The sequence below is a fragment of the Sapajus apella genome, unplaced genomic scaffold (assembly GCF_009761245.1).
Source record: "Sapajus apella isolate SASKATOON/1434 unplaced genomic scaffold, GSC_monkey_1.0 scaffold14, whole genome shotgun sequence".
NCBI classification, from domain to species: domain Eukaryota; kingdom Metazoa; phylum Chordata; class Mammalia; order Primates; family Cebidae; genus Sapajus; species Sapajus apella.
The window spans coordinates 29,300,815-29,322,525 of NW_022436954.1; the positions used below are offsets into that span (position 1 = coordinate 29,300,815).

Consider the following 21,711-nt stretch of genomic DNA (forward strand, 5'->3'; position numbering starts at 1 on the left):
AGGGGGGGGGAGAGAGAGAGAGAGAGAGAAGAAAGGAGCCGGTCATGGTGGATCATGCCAGGAATCCCAGCTCTTTGGGAGGCTGAGGCAGGCAGTTCACTCGAGGTCAAGAGTTCAAGATGAGCCTGGCCAACATGGCGAAATCCTGTCTCTACTAAAAATACAAAAATTAGCCAGGCATGGTGGTGCGTGCCTATAGTCCCAGCTACTTGGGAGGCTGAGGCAGGCAAATCGCTTGAACTCAGGAGGCAGAGGTTACAGTGAGTCAAGATCACATCACTGCACTCCAGCCTGGGTGAGAGAGAGAGACGCTGTCTCAGAAAAGTAAAAACCAGAAAAAAGAAAAAAAAAAAAAAAACTGGGGAAAAAAAAAAAAAAAAAGGCAGGAAGAGCCAAAAATGAAAACTCAAAAGAAGGAAGAAATGTAATAAAACATAAATAGACATGGAAGGTATTATGCATGCATGAGGCATCTTAGAAAATGATTCTTCTAAATATTCTATTTTTTCATAAATTACCTTTAATCTCCAACCAGAATGAGACATATCTGTTTCTTTGCAAAAAAATCTTGTGGATTTCGTGCCCACATTTAACAACTGTTCTCCTGGTAAACCTTGAGTCTGAGAAATGTATCGAATCTGAAAAATAATTTACAGAAGAGAATAGTTTATTCTTCCAAGTGACAGAACACTTAAGTCAGACACTAGGCTATATGTTAAAGCAGGTATGAAAATACATAGTCTATGCCCTCAAGAAATGCAATGTCTAGTGGAAAACATATATAGAAACAATTATAACACAGAATTATAAGTATCATAAGAAATGCATGCTTGATAGACAGAAAAGGCATAGAACTAAACTAATTGTGGTCAGGTAAAGTTCTAGAAGAGGTGATGCTCAAGTTTGCTGTTAAAGGACAAACAGGAGTTAGCACTGGAAGGGTGGGGGAAAATTATGCTAAAGTTACAGTATGTGTAAATATGGAAAATCAAGAGAGAATACCCTCAATTCAAAGACTGGAAGTACAGAGGTTCACCAACGGAGAATGGTAAGAAATGAAATTAAACTAGCAGGTAAAGGGCTTTATCAGCAAATTAAGAAATTTAGATTCTATGACAGTAGGTAATAATGATGGGAAACCACTGGAGAAATTTCAGCAGGAAACTGACAGCTTACATTTTTAAAGTGTTGTCTGACAACAGGTGAGGGGATAAGGCCAGAGAAGAAATAAAGAGGGTCTGAACTGAGAGAATGAATGGGGATAGAGAAGAAGGAATGAATTCAAAAAGAGATTTAGATTAATCAAGACTGGGTGAATTACTATGATGGGAGTTTAGAGGGAACACTTCTTTGAGACACTGATATATACACAGCTGTGTCTCTAAGGGAAGAGGCATGGTAGTTGGGTTCTCCCAAGGATGATACTAAAAACCACCAGCTTCAGGGCCTCTGAACTTAACATTTCTGTTTGAAACATTCTTTCCCCACATATCTGTATGGCTCTCTTGGTTCCTTCAGCACTCGGTTCAAATGTCACCTTATTCACCAGGCCTTCCATGACCCACCAATAAATAACAGCAAATTCTGCCCTTCTCAATACCTCGCTCACCATCCTCCTGAGTATATTTTTCTCCACTATGCCCTTCATTATCTAATATTCTATTCATCTACTTTCCATTTTCTTACCTCTCCATGAGACTCTAAGTTCCATGAATAGAAGGACTTCTTTGTTTACTTACATACTCCCAGAGCCCATGAAAGTGCCTGAGTAGGCCCTCAAATATTGATTCCTCCACTTAGTGAGTGGGAAACATGGGAAATAAACAGAGGCTAAGAGAGAGCTCTTGGGAGGCTAAAATTGTTTTCCATCCTTCCTTCTTACTAAAACTTGACTCCCCTAACCTGTATTTGAGAATGAATTCAAAGATCTTTTTTTTTTAACCTCAAAGACTCTGCTCTGTCAATTAGTCCATGTTCTTCTGCATCTTTTATTTCTTCCTCCCTCTGAGCTCTCTCCCCACCAACACAAAAATGTTCAGTATCTTCTATCCTTAAAAAAACAAAAGTAAAACAAAACAAAAAAAGCTCCCTTAACTACTTAACTCTTTCTTGTCTTACCCTTAAGATGCCTATATTGTTTCATTTCCCATTCACACCTCAACACACTGCAATCTGAATTTTACTCTTATCACCTTCATGATACAGTACTAAGATAAGTAATGGCCTGTTAGTTAACAGACACATTTAATAATCACATATAAATCCTTGTTTCACTTTTATACCAATGGCTACTACTGTTTTACATAAAAACTGTTCATTCAATTTCCACGACACCATTCTTCTCTGGGTTTCTTTCTATTTCCTGACAGTCTTTAACTGTCTTCCCCTGCTTGTTCTTTAGATGATACTGCTTTCCAGAGTCTTATCTCTTTTTTTCCCTCTACAAGTCCTAAGTGCCCACAATTTTATCTCTAAATCTGTGTTCTCAATATTTAGCTCTAGCTCTGGAGCTCCAGACCCAACTGCTTATTGAAACTTTTGATCTGGCTGGACTTTAGGTGATATCCTAACGTGATTTGCTCCGAAATCTGCTAGTCCATATGTAATTTCCTCCTGTGGTTAACTAGCAACACCATCCACTCAAATCAGAAACCTGAAATTGATGCCAGATAAGTTCCTCTTCCTCATGATGCTCCCTCAACATCCAAAAGCCTAACAAGTTTACTTCATTAACATTTTTCACAACCCCCCTCCTCTTCATCCCTACCTCAGATCCTCTTCAATTCTGAGTTATACAATTTCACAAGCCTCCTGATTGTTCTACCTGCCTCCAGTCTCTCCTAATGTCCTTACCCACTTACCCCCAATTTATTATTCGCACTACTACCAGACATTCTGGCAAAATGTGCATCTGTTAGTCTGTTGGATAAAACTGCTTAATAACCTTTCTGACTAGAGCAAGCTTATCCAACCAGCAGCCCCAGTTCAGGGGCTGCATACGGTCCAATACAAATTCATAAACTTTCTTAAAACATTATGAGATTTTTTTTTGCGATTTTTTTTTTTAAGCTCATCAGCTATCATTAGTTTTAGTGTATTGTATGTGTGGCCCAAGACAGTTCTTCTTCTTCCAGTGTGGCCCAGGAAGGCCAAAAGACTGGAAATCCCTGACCTAGAGGATCAATTCCAGACCTCTAAGCCTGGCAAACAGGCCCTCCAACTATATCTATTCCCTGCCCTTTTATATTTTCCTGGTACTTGAGCACCATCCAGCACCACATCAAACCACATGGGCCAGTTTCTCTTTCCTATGTTGTTCTCGAACTCCTACTTATCCAACATACCTACTCCCCTTTTCACCAAATCCACAGGACAAACTTTTACTATTCCTCCTTCAAGACTCAGCTCAAGAATCCTCCCCTCTATAAAGCCATCCCGGACAATGCCAAGTGGAGGTAATTACTCTACTCTGTGCTACAATCACACCTAGAACATAACAACTGTAATGCATTTATAACACTATATTACAATTTTTTACATTTGTTTTCCCTACTAGATTGTGTGCCTTCCAACAACAGTCTATTTTATCCACATTTGTATCCCCAATTTTATATGAAATGACAACAAAAACCTCCACATTACAAACTGGCTTCATTACATTAAAGTGCTACCCTTTCTCCCCACCTCCCACCCCGTAAGTAGCTAAATTCCTTATTTTAAGGAAATGGAGAAATTGAAGGAAAAATACTAAGAGGTTGGTACCTAGATGCTGCATCAGACAGAAAAGCCATCAATTCAACAGAGCATCTATTATGTGCTAAATGCTAAAGATATGTAGATGAATAAAATATGGTGCCAATCTTCAAAAGCATAATTTGGTAGAACAAATAAATATTTAAATATATAATTTGCAATTAAGCTAGTAAGCCATTGTGAGGAAGAAAACAAAGTACTAAAAAAAGCAAAGACAACAGAGCAATTAATGTACCACAAGAGTTGAGATGGCACTGTAAAACAAAACAAAACCAAAAAAAAAAAAAAAAAAATCAGTGGTGGCCAGTGAAACTCTAAGTTTATTACTAGTCATATCACCTGCCCAGTCTTTTGAAGAGAAAAATGTTCCATTTAGAATCCCTAATGTATGAATATGTTTGCCTTCCTCCATCTCCAGTGGATGAAGAATGGGAATCTGACACATAATTCATAAACTGGCCTTGTGAACTCAACTAGAAAAAAACTAAGTAAATCGGATTATGTCAGAAACGTGAACTAAGAAATACCAATTACTCTTGGGGGATGAGCTAAAGGGTTATACGTAGAGCTGGAGTTTTATGGTCATGTAACCAAACCAAAGGTAAGGTGAGCAGAAACTCAGATCAGAACAGACAAAGGCACTTGAAGAACAGCTTAGTCACACTGATGGTCCAGTACCAGTGAAATTCTGCCAACACCTGTTAATACCTCTAGTGTCGCCTTGCTTTGAAAAGCACCTTCAATTCCAAACTTCACAAATCCCAGTCTTATTATAGTTTCATTCTTGAATCCTTGTGATAGTCCACTGATTAATTTGGATGTTTGTCCCCTCCAAATCTCATGTTGAAATATAATCCCCAATGTCGGAGGTAGGGCCTGGTGGGAGGTGTTTGGGTAATGGGGGCAGATACCTCATGAATGGCTTGGTGCTGTCCCCCCAACAGTGAGTTATCTCAAGATCTGGTTGTTTCAGTGTGTGTGGTACCCACCTCCCCGATCTCTTGCTCCTGTTCTCACCATGTGAAACACCTGCTCCCCTTCCCTTCTGCCATGGTTGTAAGCTTCCTAAGACCCTCACCAGAAGCACATGCTGGAGCAACGCTTGTACAGCCTGCAGAACTGTGAGCCAATTAAATCTCTTTTCTTTATAAATAACTCAGGTATTCCTTTACAGCAATGCAAATGGTCTAATACATTCACACATATAAATAAATGTCCCCTTATTTGAGCCAGCTTGAATGGGTCTCTTTGCTAAACAGCCTGACAAAAATAGAAATCTTGAAAGATTTATTTTCCTCTGCAGTTGTAACAGTGAACTTTATTTTGCTTACGTAAGACTTGAAATTACCAAATATAATTTGAATATAAAGTCAGATTCTTAGTTGTTCTGGATAATATTCTACCTAAACTCCAACAAACATTTTGGAGAAATAATCATTTACCAAGTATTGTCCATCCATCCATCCGTCTATCCATCCATCCATCAATAAAATATTCCTTAATTCCCTAGAATACTTTTGATATTTCCCTAGTAAATGAAGTCCTATAAATAGAACACTAACAAGACAGTTTATCTACAATTAAGACAGGAAGAAATTCATGTACTGTAACAATTAGTGGTAGGATCTTTCCTAAACACATACACTAAATATAGGTGTCTATATAAATGGAAATGAACTGCACATGAGAAACTACAAAATTATAAATTTTCAACATAGTCAGTGTCTACTTATAGAATCTAAAATCCAAAGAGAAAATTGCATTGGAAAGGCTTTAAGAAATGATAAATATGATTAAAGGGCTAGAACATGAACCCTATAATGAAGAATTAAAATACTCTGAGTATTTTTCCTGGTGACCCAAATTTGGCTTTTAAGAATATAATAATTTGGCCAGGCACAGTGGCTCATGTCTGTGACTGCAACACTTTGGGAGGCCCAGGCAGGAGAACCATTTGAGCCTACGAGTTCAAAGTTCCAGTGAAATATGATCCTACCACTTCACTCCATCCAGGGCAACAGAGAAAGACTCTGTCTCTAAAAAAGAATATGATAATTATAGTTCCACTATTAAGAACTCTTTAGTTTCCATCTGTAAAATAGAGGCAATAGTAGTATGTTCTTCATAGGGTTGTTATGAGCATTAAATGAGTTAATATAAAGTGTTAAGAGCAGTTCCTAGCACATAAAAGAGCTCAGTAAGTATTAATTAGTTAATATTACTATTGCCCACTGTACTGCCACTGTAAGGCAAAAAATAATAATTAGAAAAAAACTGCCAGGCCGGGTACAATGACTCGCACCTGTAATCCCAGCACTTTTAGAGGTCCAGGTGGAAGGATCACTTAAGCCCAGGACTTTGAGACCAGCTTAGTCAACATAGAGAAAGAGATTCCACCTCTACAAAAAATTAAAAATAAGTCAGGCATGCTGACTACTGGGCACAGCCTGAGGTGTGCTCAGTAGAGGAGGACTGATTGAGCCCGGGAGTTCAAGACTGCAGTGAACTATGATCGTGTCACTGTATTCCGGCCTAGATGACAAACTGAGACCCAGTCTAAAAAAAAAGGTACCAACTCCTCAATTGGGGTGTCCAATCATATCTAGACACCTGATTACTAGAATAAGGAACAGATAATAGAGAGAGACATATTCCTCCTGGTAGCCCTTTCATATCCTCCTAACATTAGGTGACCATAATCTAGGGATACAGGGAAAATCTATGAAAATCAAACACATTAATAAATAGACTAAAGCTGTTTTGAAAAGCATATATGGCCAGGCGAGGTGGCTCACGTCTGTATTCCCAGCACTTTGGGAGGGAAGGGGGGTGGATCATTTGAGGTCAGGAGTTTAAGACCAGCCTGGTCAATATGGTGAAACCCCGTCTCTACTAAAAATACAAAAATTAGCCGGGCATGGTGGTGCACACCTGTAGTCCCACATACTAGGGAGGCTGAGACAGAATAATTGCTGAACCCGGTGGAGCAGAGGTTGCAGTCAACCATGATCTTGCTATTGCACTGGGCAAAAGAGCGAGACTCTATCTCGAAAAAAAAAAAAAAAAAAGGAAAAGAAAAAGAAAAACATATGTGAACATTTTAACAAATGCAAAAAACCAAAAAGCACTTGAAAGTCCCAAACCCAGTTAGGATTAATGAGGGGGCGGAAGGGAACCTTGGAAAATTAGGAATAGAGGGGAACTCCCTTATTTTGAAAACAGACATTTTATCAAAGCCTATATAACAAATAACATGCTTGAAAATGAGTTTAAAGTCTCAGATTGGGGCAAAGATGCCCATTAAATCACTCCTATTTATTTGCATTCATGTATTTTGTAAAATATTTTAAAACACTGACCTGTATTGATGCTATATGCCAGTGGCTTTCTGTTAATCCCTTTGGAATAATATACATCCCGAAAACATTGTCAATCTGGATCAGTTTAGTTTAAAAAAACAAACACCCATTATAAAATTTAGAAAAATTGAGTTTTGGTCAAGGCTTTGTCTTTAAAATTACCATTGTGACTTTTGACAAGTGAATTCATTTTTCTGGGCATCCATTTTCTCCCTTATAAAATGAAATGGGGACAGTAACTGGGTATACTCTGGGGTCCTTTTCAATACTAACATCAGTCGTCCAAGATGAACTCTGAAGTTCTAAATGAGTATAGTAACAAATCAACTTGAAATTGCCACTAGACGGTGTCCTGCTCCAGGGCACTATGTATGCCTTAGACTGTAATCTACAAAGCCAAGGGTGTGTTTCTAGCATCTTACTGGTGCCTCAGTACCCCAACAGCTAAAGGATTACGGGACTCTGATTTAATTACCAACTCGTTCAGAACTGGCAGTAGTCTCGAATCTGTACCAAAGCTAGTCATTGGATAGAAAACTGAAAGAAGACAGGATGTATGGAAAATTTTACACAAACTGTCTATTAAGTGGAATCCTGACCGTGGAGGAGGGAAGGCGAGAATACAGAAAACCTAACCTAAAAGGGCAGGTTCATGGACAATGATAAGAGATTAAAGTCAATGATAACATCTAATCTAATAATCAGTATTAAATGACAGAGTCATCTCAGGAACATTTAAGTCACCCAAATTAATTACCTCTCTTATTCTTCTTGACAGAGAAAATAGCCCTAAAATATAAGGCTATAATCATGATTATGTAATATGTGCTTTAAATTCTTCTATTTTCTATTTTTTCTTGCTTGAAAGTTAAATATCATTTAAATAAAAATTGTATTTATTCACTAAACAGAATGACAAAATTAATGTAACTAATTTGTTGATTTTGACTAGCATTTTCTATTAGAATGAGTTGAGTACATTATCTTTTAATAAAGAAGATGCTCAAAGAATAATGAATAAGATGGCAGTTTCTCCAAAAAATAATCTTGGTATTAAAAATTAAGACTACTAGCAAACAACACTGTCTAGTAGTAGAAAGGCTAATGAATATACCTGAAAACTACCATAAAAAGTGTGCTTAATAAGGTATTTTGCTGAATTCTACTGAAAATGATTAAACAATGCTAAAAGATAATTTCAGTGCCATTCAAAACAGCTAAAAATACTGAAGAGGATTCAAGTGACAGAGATATTTAAAACCCAATAATGGCAGCTGGTTTAAGATCAAAAGTTTTAATGCCATTTAGGAGCTTTTATTCTTTGGGAGGGACTGAAATTTCACACATCATCAAAGTTTGTCACCCAAGCAAAGCACAATTAATTAAATGGACACAATCCAACCTTTTATGTTTACAATATAAAATTTTCCCATAATTTTACATAACTAGTTTTGAGACTCTGTAGGCTGCAACTTTATGAAAATTTACTTCAGCATTATAAAACACTTTTCAAAATCACTTCTACAAGATCTCAGGTTCTGCCACTTTATGTAAAAAGACTTTCCCATGTATTGTATACCTGCAGGCATTCGTTCCTATAAGTCTGTTATTATTCTTTACTTTCTACCAATTCTATTAGATTATCATTATTTGTTACCTGATCATACTCCAAGGCTCCTGGGTAGAGCGGCCATCCAAGGAATAATTCTGCAATCACACATCCCAATGACCACATGTCTATGGCTTCACAAAATGGCAACCCCAATATAATCTCTGGAGCTCTGAAATTTAAAATTAAAACAAAAATCAGGGTAGTTTTTCTCTAAAATTACCTAATTTCATCCAACATTCTAAGAAAAATTAGTAAAATGACAGAGGCATCACATTCTATTTATAGGAATCCTTCACTATTTCAGAATTCTTTGAAACCTAGACATAATCCTGAATTAATCTGAAAGGGACACTATGAGTATGACATTTCTAGAATAAAGTCTCTCCACTGTAATCCTTTTCCCTTGCAGTTTTACTAACATAACATTTTTTGAAAAGGAAAAAACACAGATCTTGTTTTCAAGACTACAGCAGATCAGAAATGATACAGTAGGAAGAGAACTGGCAAACTATTAAATACATACACTATGACAGAACTGAAAACCAGACACTGAGAGATAAAACCAAAACAAAGCAAACCCCCAAAGGTTAAAAGTGAATTTAGACCTAGTTACTACTTCAGAATATAGTAATAAATATTTACCTAATTAGAGCCATTCATCATCCAAGAGATTAAACTAAATTCAAAGTATTCTGTCTTAAAAGGCAAACAAGTATATAGAACATAACAAAATAGTTAAAAAGCATTAGAGGTTGGTCATTTGGGAAATAAACTCTGTGAAACGTATCATTTCTAGATGAATTATGTTGCTACTTCATATGGATTTCCCTTGAGAAGACTTATGTTCTAAGAGAGACCCATATACAGCTGTGTAATTTCAAAGAAGTCATATGTATCACAGTTATCCTAGATTTGTGTGTGCATGTGTGTTTAATTTTAAAACAATCTCAATCTTACACAGAAGTTGCAAGAACAGTACATATTTTTTTCCTAAACCATTGAGAATAATTTGCCAAATTTCTGCATACTTTATAGTTCCTACAAACAAGAATATTCTCCTCCATAACCACAATACAATAATCAAAATCAGAAAATGAACACTGATACACTCCCACCATCTAAGCTTCAGACTCCAATTAAGTTTGGCCAATTATACGAGTATCATCCTTTTTGGCAAAAGTATCCAACTCAGGATCGTGCATTGCATTTAGTTGTCATATCTCTTTCATATGTCTTTTTCAATATGGAATAATTCCTAAGTTTTGTCTAGATTTCCATGACCTTTGCATAAGATATTACATCTGAAGAAATGTACCTCAGTGTGGGTTTATCTGATGCTTCCTCATAATTAGATCCAGAGGAATATCACAGAAGTGATCATGTTTTCTCATTGTATCTTATTAGATAGCATGCAATTTTGATATGTTCCATTCAGTACTAATAATTTTACTTTGATCACATGATGTCTGCTATATTTCTCCATTTCCTCCTTTTCTCTTTCTCCTTTTCTCTTTCTAATTAAGTATTTTGTGGGATCTCAATTTGAAAGTATATAAATAATCCATTTCTTATCGCACTTTACCTTTTTTCATTTATTTAACTGTATGAGTACAGATTAAAGGATTTCTATTTTATTCAATGAGTTATAATCCATGACTATAATTACTTATTTTGATTCTCAAATTTTCCTAGATTTGGTGTGGTGGCTCACACCTGTAATTCCAGCACTTTGGGAGGCCAAGGTGGTAGGATTGCTTGAGCCCAAGGGTCTGAGACCAGCCCGGGCAACATAATGAGACCTCAGCTCTACAAAAACAAAAAAAAATTATTTTTTTAGTAGTAGAGACAGGGTTTTACCATGTTGGCCAGGCTGGTCTAGAACTCCGGACCTCAGATGATCCTCCTGCCTCAGCCTCACAAAGTGCTGGGATTACAGGCGCGAGCCACGGCACCAGGTCACAAAAACTTTTAATTAGCCAGGGTGGTGGTGCACACCTGTAGTCCCAGCTACTTGGGAGGTTGAAGTGGGAGGGTCACTTTGAGCCCAGGAGGTCCAAACTGCAGGGAGCCAAGATCATGCCACTGCACTGCAGCCTGGAGGACAGAGCCAAGCTCTATCTCAGAAGAAAAAAAAGAAAAAAATCCCAGATCTGACCAGTTAGAACTCCCTGAGACTTTTACGTTCTTCTGAAATGTCCTCATCATTCTCTGATTATTTCTTTACTTTCTGACACAGCAACGTATTCCAGGCTCATCTTGTTCTTTCCCTGCTCCAGTCATAGAAGTAGCTATTTCTCTGAGGATCTGTGGTATCTTTTTGTGTAGAATAGTCCTTTGAAAGATCAGGGAGCTATGGATCCTCATTACTGTTTGCATGGTTCCCAGACCTTCTCAATGCGTATAGGATCAAGAGTTAAGCAAAATCAACCTTCTGCCAATTTCTTAACTGAGACTGTGGGTTATCATCTCCTAAGGCAGTGGTTCTCAATCTTGGCTGCACATTACAATCATTTGGTCCTGGCCACACCATACACCAATTAAATCAGAAACCCTGGGGATTGTAGGAATCAAGAGTGGCTTCAACATATAGCCAAAGTTGAGAACCAAAGCCCTATACTCAAGAAGTTAGACCAATGGGAGAACCATCCCATTTCCTCCCTACAACTCTTCTGGCAAAGTAAATTCAGGATAATGAACAAGTTGTCTTCTACCATAGACTTGGGATCTGCCTAGTGAATATTCTACTCCTGGCCTCATCTCTGCTGTAATTAATACTTAAGATTCAGTAGAACCTTAACCAATCCACAGGCATTTGTTGAAAACAATTAAGAGCCATGGGGAGATGATATAAAAGATCTTCAAACATGGTTATAAAAGGCATTCATTCTTTTGACAAAATATTGAGGTATAAAAGATCTTCAAAACATGGTTATAAAAGGCATTCATTCTTTTGACAAAATATTCAAGTGTCTGTGTAGATGTATACACATTAATTATATTTAGATAGGTAATCAAGTGCTAAAACATGTTGTAGAAAGATGAAAAGAAGTTGCACTAAGTTATTAATCCCATACATACACAATATTGTATTTACAAAGCTATCAAAGATGGAGACCTTATCCCTTTTTGTTCATTATTTGTATACCCAGAACCTTGTAAAGAATACGCATATAGTAAACATTTCTCAGATAAATCATTTCAACATAGATTGAGTCACACAAAGAAAAGCATCAGAGTGAAGTCTAGGTTTGGACTAGGCTTCAAGTACAGAAGTCTAGGCAGAAAGAAAGAGAACTGGGCACAAGAGTTTAAAAGGGTATATATTAACGTACACTAAAGAAGATTCAAAGCAAAAATGCAGTTTTGAAACTATGCTGTGGAAATGAGATTCACTACCAATGTTAATCATATACTAATCTGAATGCTAAACGAAAATTATTAAGACTAATACTAGGGCTATTGCTGTGTGTATGAAAGCTTTATGACTATTTTGAAATATTTAATATGAAAAATTATTCATAGGATTTGAAATTTTCGGTGTAGAAATTTTCACTATCACATTTGGCAATGAAAGAAAATAACAGAATAACAGCACCTAAGATATACCATTTAAAGAGACTGAAATAATTTTAATTCTGTTAACAGCAAGAAAAGAGTTTCTGTCAGACAAAGAGCAACAAATTCCTTCTGCCATGTGCTACCATTTAATGAAGAAGCAAAGTTTCTAACTGATGGTGACAGCAGTATATTTTTTTATTATTATTATTTTTTTTGAGACGGAGTTTTACCCTTGTTGCCCAGGCTGGAGTGCAATGGCATGATCTCGGCTCACTGCAACCTCCACTTCCCAGGTTCAAGCGATTCTCCTGCCTCAACCCAGAGTAGCTGGGATTACAGGCATGCACCACCACACCCAGGTAATTTTTTGTATTTTCAGGTTGGTCTCAAACTCCCAACCTCAGGGGATCTGCCCTCCTCAGCCTCCCAAAGTGCTGGGATTACAGGCGTGAGCCACCATGCCTGGCTAGTATTTTCATTTTTAAAACAGGGTTTTGGATGGATGCAGTGGCTCACACCTGTAATCCCAGCACTCTGGGAGGCCGAGGCATGTGGATCACAAGGACAGGGGTTTGAGACCAGCCTGGCCAATACAGTGAAACCCCGTCTCTACTAAAAATACAAAAGTTAGCCAGGCGTGGTGGCGGGTGCCTGTAGCCCCAGTTACTTGGGATGCTGAGACAGGAGAATTGCTTGAACCCGGGAGGTAGAGATTGTAATCAGCTGAGATAGCGCCATTGCACTCTAACCTGGGCAACATAGCAAGACTCTGTCTCAAAATATAAATATATATATATATATATATATATATATATATATATATAGGGTTTTACTGACCTTACATACTCAGAAGATTATCTAAAGGACTAAGTAAAAGAATGTATGTGAAATGTAAAGCAGTATATACATTCCTATAATCTATTCATACTCACTGTCCTACTTCACATTTCCTCTTTTCAAACCTCCACCTCCTCCCCATCCTCATTGTTGTCCTTGTATTCCACTTTACTGAAATAAATAGATGTAATTTGAAAGACAGCTTCCACACATTCTTACCAAATCTACTAGACCACTTGCAGCTGTCAGTGTAATGTTTCTATCTAAGATATCCATGCTCACTTACTGAAGTATATCACTCCAATTTCCCACTCTCATTACCAATATCTCTTTCTCTATAGGACAATTCTAGATCTCCATCTTGGAAAAACAAAGGAAAAGAAAAAAACTCTTGATTATACATCCTCCTTCAGCCATCACCCCTTTTTCTGTTCCCATTTTACACCAATTCTTCTTGAAAGCACTGTTTATACAAACTGCCTCCAATTCTACCCTCATCTTGAACTCATTTGAAAAGCCTTTCATTAACTTATTGTTCCATCCAAATAGCTCTCATCAAGGTCACTAAACCACTGCATTGTCACATCCTCAATCTACTTGACTTGCAGTATTTAACACAGATGATTATTAATCTACCTGCACTTGAATTTCAGGACACCAGAACTCTTCATTCTCCTCCTTATCTCACTAGTATACCCTTTTCAGATTGCTTCACTAGTTCCATTTCATTTTCCCAACGTTTAAACTTTGGGGTACCTGAAGGTTCAGTCTTTGGGCATCTATCTTCTCTATGTGCTTTTACCTCCCTTACACGATATCATCCTGTCACATGTTTTTAAATAACCACCTCTATTCTTAAGACTCCCAAATGTACATTTCCAATTCAGGCCTCTCTCTTTAACTCCAGACTTGTGTATCCAATTGTCTACTCAGCACTTCTTGAATGTTACTAGGCATCTCAAACTAAATGTGTTCAGAAAGAACTCCTGATTCCCCAAACTCACTTCTCCCCAAGTCTCAAAAACAAACAAGAAAACAAAACAACAACAATAAAAAGCCATATTACTGCATTGTTCTTCTACCCAAGACCAACAATTTGGGTAAACAAAATGTTCTACATGAAACAGAAGAACCCCTGGGTTGAGTACAGCCAATCCACAGAAGGAGAAATAATAAATCATTGTTTCTAAAGGAACTAAGTTTTGGAAATGTTTGTCACACAGCAACAGATAACAAATACACTGCCCAAAGTACTCAGAAAGTGGTGGGACTGAGATTTAAATGCCTGACTCTAAAGCCTCTTTATTCCATTTCATCTCAAATCACAAAATCTTCTGACTCAAAGAAACACACGAAACCAAATGAACAGAAAACCTAAAAATTGGCCCAGAAGTCATTTTTGGCAATTCAATAAAGATATCCTCTGATTTTATTTTCTACAAACAAAAAAACACTGACCTATATTTTTAAATAGCTCTATAATATGAGAAACCACTTGTTATGTTTCTCTTATGATTTACTGGTCTTTAGATTTCTATGACAATCAGAATAAAAAGGGAAGAGAGAGAGAGAGAAAGATTTTGCTGGCATTTTTTTAAACCAAACTTTTCACTCTATATAAATCCTTTTTAAAATATACAATAACAGTAACAAAGAACCAAAATAGTACTATGAACCAAGCAATGTTCTAAGCATTTTGTAAGTATTAGCTCATTTGATATTCATACAAATCCTTTCAATAGATGAAGAAACAGACAAAGGGTAAGTAACTTGCTTAAGGTCACACAGCTAGTAAGAGGTACAGCTAGAACTCAAATGCAGGTTTTTTGGCTCCAAAATCCATGCTTTTAACCACTACATCTTAAAATAAATAATTCCTATGATCCCTAAAACTACTGGACTTTTGGGCCAGGCAGTGTGGCTTATACCTATGATTTCAGCATTTTGGGTGTCCAAGATGGGAGCACTGCTTGAGGTCAGGAGTTTGAAACCCGCCGGGGCAACAGAGTGAGACCCCCATTTCTACAAAAATAAAAAATGAAAACTATTGAACTTTTATCTTAATGGAAGTGCTCCCACCCAGATGCTATATTTCTCAATAATGTGCTCTTTTTCTCTTTAAACCTATCACCTTTGATTTTAAAACTAATCAGGAAGTGTAAAATATATTTATGTTAAGAAAGCTCTTGCTGACATTTCACTAAACTCTTTTCCTGCTCTTTAAGCATTTACTCATCTTAACCATAAAAAATCTTTCACATTAAATATATAGACATCCTCTAAATACCTCTTAGCTAAAATAAAGCTCTTATTTTGGGAGAGGTAGTGTTCCTAAAGATGATTGTAACATGTTTTTCCAGAGGCAGTTAGGAAATGAGCTCAACAGTGGATATGATCATCTACTAGCCAGTAGGTGTGATTAGTCACAGATACCAATACAGATACCAATTCATCATGCACTCAACAAATTCTTACAAATTAAAGCCCTATATTTGTAACAAAAGATAGCAAAGACCTAAAATGGTTATAAAATGCAGACACAGATAAACAAGTGTTTGTACAACACGACAAATAGAAGGATACACACCTAAGTTGTATCAGCAATTATCAAAGAGTAATCAACCTGGCAAGGAGTAAGAAATAGTATATATTTCCACAATATTTTATTGTTTCTAAAACAAGCATCTCATACTATAAAATAAGATTGGCCAGGTATGGTGGCTTACATCTATAATCCTAACACTTTGGGAGGCCAAGCTGGGAGGGATCACATGAGCCAGGAGTTCAAGACCACCTCAGATAACATATAGAGACTCTATCTCCACAAAAACAATTTTTAAAAAATATTAGCTAAGCATGGTGGTGTGTGCCTGTGGTCCCAGCTACCTGGGAAGCTGAGGTGGGAGGAGCAAGACTACAGGGAGCTGTGATTGTGCCACTCCAGCCAGGGCAACTGAGCAAGACTTTCTCTCAAAAAACAAAAAATTAGGCCAGCCACAGTGGCTCACACCTATAATCCCAGCACTTTGGGAGGCTGAGGCAGGCAGATCACTTGAGGTCAGGAATTCCAGACCAGCCTTAGCCAATATGGCAAAAACCCATCTCTATTAAAAATACAAAAATTAGTCAGGTATGGTGGCGCACACCTGTAATCCCAGCTACTCAGGAGGCTGAGGCTCGAGAATTCATTGAATCCAGGAGGTGAAGGTTGCAGTGAGCCAAGATGGCACCACTGCACTCCAGCCTGGGCAACAGAGCAAGACTCTGTCTCAAAAAAATTTAATTAATTAATTAATTCAATGCATAATAAAAAAAGATTAATGTTTAAAATTATCAATCATTCAGACTTTATAGGAATTTTATATTTTTCTTATTATAAGTATCATGTTGGATCTTAAGTCAATCTTATTTATTTTTATTTATTATAAGGAATAATTTTCTGGGAGTTTTTTGTTGTTGTTTTGTGACAGGGTCTTGCTCTATAACCCAGGCTGGAATGCAATGATGCAATCATGGCTTACTGCAGTCTCAATCTCCAGGGTTCTGGCAATCCTCCAACCTTAGCCTCCCAAGTAGCTGGGACTACGCACCATGCCCAGGTAATGTTTTTTTATTTTTTGTAGAGACAGGGTCTTGCTACATTGCCCAGGGTGGTCTCGAACTCCTGGCCCCAAGTGATCCCCTTACCTCAGCCTCCCAAAGTGCTAGGAATACAGGTGTGAGCCACCATGCCCAGCCAGGAACAATTACGTAACACATGTATTTGAAGTGGGAATGTGTTGCCTCAGGAGGAAAGGAATATTGGAGATGTTCCTTCAAGGCTCTATCGCTGTGCAGAGAAAACCATAAAGGACACTCTTTTAAGCATAACAGGGGAACTTACACTACAGGACCTACAAGACTCCTTCCAAATAATAATAAAACTAAAGTTTATGAAAATATGGAAGAGCATTTCTACAAGCGGAACTTTAACAGAAAGATGACTGTTAAAATACTACTAGTGAGTTTATTTCAGGTTAAAGCATTTTCAATATCCCACAGAATGCTGCTTTTTTTAAAACAAGCAACAAACCTTCAACATTCTTAGAAAGGTAGATAGATTTCAAAACAGATGATCAACCGCTTCTACAAATATTTTTTCAGTCATGAATATTTTCATATCATAAGAAAATTGTGGCCATAAGAAATAACATCACTACAGAATATTGGACTTTCATGCAGATGACTCTATAACTGCAACTAGCCAATAACATGTTGAAATGTAATCAAAGTACAGATTCTTAGAACAGATACTCATTCAAATGTAGTTTGTGTCTTAGACTAAAAATACCACAATTAAAAATATCCTTATTGCAAGGCCACTTAATCTTTTAAGTATGCAGGACCATGATCCAGATCAAAGCACCAAGTACATAAAACAAAAGCAACAACAAATATTTTCAAAGTTTATTAAATTTTAAACTCAAGAGATGGAAGATAGAAGACAGGAAAGATTTAATATTTGTTACTAATATGTCACAAATGTAGTTTAAAGCTCAATACCAAAAAAGATGGATACAGTAATAATTTGCATTTCTATGACTGACCAATAGCTAATATTTTATACAAATAGGAGTCAGGGCCAACCACAGTGACTCACATTTGTCACCCCATCACTTTAGGAGCCCAAGGCAGGAAGATAGCTTAAGTCCAGAAGTTTAAGACCAGGCTGGGAAACAAAGCGAAACCTTGTCTCTTCAAGTAAAAAACTTAGCTAAGCATCATGGCATGCACCTGTGGTCCCAGCTACTCAGGAGGCTATAGTAGGAGGATCACTTGAACCCAAGAGGTCGAGGCTACAATGACCCGTGACCACACCACTGCATTCCAGCCTGGGCAACAGAGACATCCCGTTTCAAAAGAAAAACAGAGTCAGAAATGCATTTCATTTGTGGACAGCAATACTTGCTTCATGTTTTATCTACCAGGAACCGTTGCAACATCACTCAAAATTACCATGATATGGGCTAGGTGCGGTGGCTCACGCCTGCAAGCACAGCAGTTTGGGACGCTAAATCGGGCAGATCACTTGAGGCCAGGAGTTCAAGACATGGTGAAACCCTGTCTCTATTAAAAATACAAAAATTAGCCAGGGATGGTGGTGCACACCTGTAATCCCAGCTACTCAGGAAGCTGAGGCACGAGAATTGCTTGAACTCAGGAGGCAGAGGTTACAGTGAGTTGAAATCACGCCACCACACTCCAGCCTGGGCAACAGAGCAAGACTCTGTACCAAAAATCTCATTACATGGAAGAGAAGGCTGTGAGAACATTACTAACATATATCAAGAGAGTGGCTAAGGAACCAGATTAGTATGGTAATACAAAAAATATCTGTGGAAAATAAAGACAAAACATCAGCAACTAAGGTAGCATGTGCCTGTTTTTTACAAGTTGATGTCGAAAAATTAGTGTCTGCTTATCACAGCTCATGTATATGCACTATGTTATTAGTACTATATATATATATTGTATTTGGATTTTCAGTCTTTTCAAAGATCTTATTGTATGACAAAACAAAATAAATTTAAGTATGCTTATTTTACAGGTGATTAGGGGGTACATATAGAACAATGCGATTATGTCTTAAAAATATCTATGAGGTATATTTAAAATTATAATGTACCATCAGTAAAACATCAACAGAGGCTCATAATCTATAAGGTATGTTTAGACTGAATCAGACAACAAAAATTATTTAACCGCAATAAATGATTTAACTTTCTAACTTGGTAACAATTATTAACAATAATTTAAAATTTTGATTGAGCCAGAGTCAGATTCTTTTTTTGTTTTGTTTTCCATTTTTTTGAGATGGAGTTTCTCTCTGTCACCCAGGCTGGAGTGCAGTGGCATGATCTCGGCTCACTGCAATTTCTGCCTCCCGGGTTCAAGTAATTCCCCTGCCTCAACCTCTTAAGTAGCTAGGATTATAGGCACCCACCAACACACCTGGCTAATTTTTTTATGTTTTTAGTAGAGACGGGGTTTCACCATGTTGGCCAGGCTGGTCTTCAACTCCTGACCTCAAGTGATCCACTCGCCTCAGCCTCCCAAAGTGCTGGGATTACAGGTGTAAGCCACCCTCCCCAGCCTAAGAGTCGGATTCTGTGCTAAATGTTTTACATTCATTATCTCATTTAAACCTACCAAACCCTTTGAGGTAGATACTACATTACCCCCTTTTAGACATGAGAAAACTAAGTGCAGAAGTAACTTTTCACAACCTCTCAGTTAGTGAAAGATGGGGTTTTATAAAAACAAACCTATGCAGTCTGAGTAACAGTCCAAGCTCTTCACTACCATGTAGATAAATCATTTTTTATTTTATAAACTATTAAATGTGCTATTTAGACAGATGCAGTGGCTCATGCCTGTAATCTCGGCACCTTGGGAGTCCACGGCAGGCGGATTACTTGAGCCCAGGAGTACGAGACCAGCCTGGGCACATAGCAAGACCCCATCTATACAAAAAATAAAAAATCAGCCAAGTATCTTCATGCACACCTGCAGTCCCAGCTACTTTGGGAAGCTGAGGCAGGAGGATCGCTTGAGCCAAGGAAGTCAAGGTTGCAGTGAACTATCATTATACCACTGTACGCCAGCCTGGGCAACAGAGTGAGACCCTGTAATCCCAGAAACATTTTCTATTTTTTCCATTTAAAAAATAGAAAATAAATAAATGCATTATTTAACCAGAAGACCAGGTACTTGTGCATAAATGAGCACATAGAAAATGACACACTGTTTCATCAGGTGATCTCACATAACCTCATGGTGCTCTGGAGCACACCATTTCTTAAAGGCAAATTATAACTTAACAGCTAGACAAATACATTAGAATTTTTTCTATACTTTTTTTCATTATAACTGATTACGCTGACATAATTTTAGACTTACAGAAAAGTTGCAAAAATACTACAATTCTGATAATACCCCTCAACTAGATTCCCCAATTGTTAACACTTTACTCCATTTGCCTTTTCTCTCTTTTATATAAACACAAACATAATTTTTCTGAGCTGTTTGAGAGTTAAGTGGCAGACACTGGACCCCTTTATTTCTAAATGTTTCATTCAGTGTATACTTCCCAAAAACATAGTCTCTTGCATAGCTACAGTATATTTGTCAAAATCAGGAAATTAATATGATATTATAATTCAAATGTTGCCAATTGTCCCAATAATGTCTTCCTTTGCAGCAAACAATACTTTAAAAAAAAATAAATCCCAGACTCATGTTTCTTTAGTTTTGCTTATCTGGAATAGCTCCTCGGTATTTCTGTGGTTTTCATGACACTGTCATTTTTTAAGAATATATACCAGTTATTTTGTATAATATCCCTCAATTCGTGTTTATTTAATATTTTCTCACAAGAAAATTCGGTTAATTTTTTAGCAGGATTACTACAGTAGTGATGCTATCTTACACTTGATTTTTTCAAAGCACTTATTAGAAAACATATTATTACCATCAACTTTTCAAGGAGCACCTATTAATGATTCTCAGAACAATTGTCATGCGGCACTGGTATAATTAAATAAATACAGACTTTGGAGTAACAGAGTACTAAATTCAAATCCCAACTACAAGCTCAAGGCCTTATGAGAATTGTAACTGTTATTGCAGCCTCAATTTATTCATTTTTAAATGAAAGATATCCTTGCCTTTCCAGATTATTGTGACAATAAAACCAAGTAAAAGCACTTGGCACACAACTAAATTCCCTTAAACTCAAAAGCATCTGAAATTAAGAATGCTTGAGTGATTTCCCCAGGGTCAATAAATGACAGTGGCAAGACTTAGGCTTAAATTGTAAACCATATTAGAAATAAAATGTGCCCTCTACAAAGAGTCCTCACAATATTTATATATTTGTCTTATCAACTCTATTAAGAAGACTGGAAGGTCCTTAAGATCAGAAACTGTTTCTCATTTGTGTATTTCATACAGTCACTGGCAGAGTCTTTTACAAACTTAAATCACTCCTTAAAGATGTATTCAATGAACACAAATACCCAGACACAATGGTCCCCAAAATACATTCCATGTTCATCTGTATTTTAAATGAAATTCTCAGATATTTAATATCATACAGAATAGCCAATAACATTAATCAACTTCTGTATCTAGAAGAGTGGGATTAAAGTGAACATGAAAATATAACACTCCTCCATAAAACAAACCCTGCATAATTTCCTATCAGAGTGAGTAATCCCGACAAACAGCAGTCTAGAAAACTGCCAGGAGCCATCAAGACACCTTCAAATATACTGAATTATATTCTGCCTAATGAAGAAAATGAAAGGATATTGAACAACTATAAAAGCTAGAAAAAATATACACATAAAAATAGCTGTGTGTAGCCAGAAACAGTGGTGCACCTCTGTAGTTGGAGCTACTCCAGATGCTGAGGCAGAAGGATTGCTTGAGGCCAGGAGTTCAAGATCATCTGGGCAACATAGCAAGACTCTCTCTCTATAAAACACACAGGTGCAAAAAGAAAAAGTGTGTGTGTGTGTGTGTGTGTGTGTGTGTGTGTGTGTGTGTGTG

The 21,711-nt window shown here is 37.2% G+C and overlaps 1 protein-coding gene across 7 annotated transcripts in view; it reads right to left on the minus strand.

Annotated features, from left to right (window-relative positions):
* The window catches only part of HIPK3 (homeodomain interacting protein kinase 3), a 100,487-nt gene that overhangs the window by 19,614 nt on the left and 59,162 nt on the right, over positions 1 to 21,711 (minus strand). For all 7 annotated transcript variants that reach the window (XM_032283629.1, XM_032283628.1, XM_032283630.1 and 4 more), the window contains exons 3-4: positions 8,770 to 8,893; positions 519 to 638 (exon numbers count right to left, since the gene is read on the minus strand). In XM_032283629.1, the coding sequence (XP_032139520.1) occupies positions 519 to 638; positions 8,770 to 8,893 (244 nt within the window). The remainder of the gene's footprint in view (positions 1 to 518; positions 639 to 8,769; positions 8,894 to 21,711) is intronic.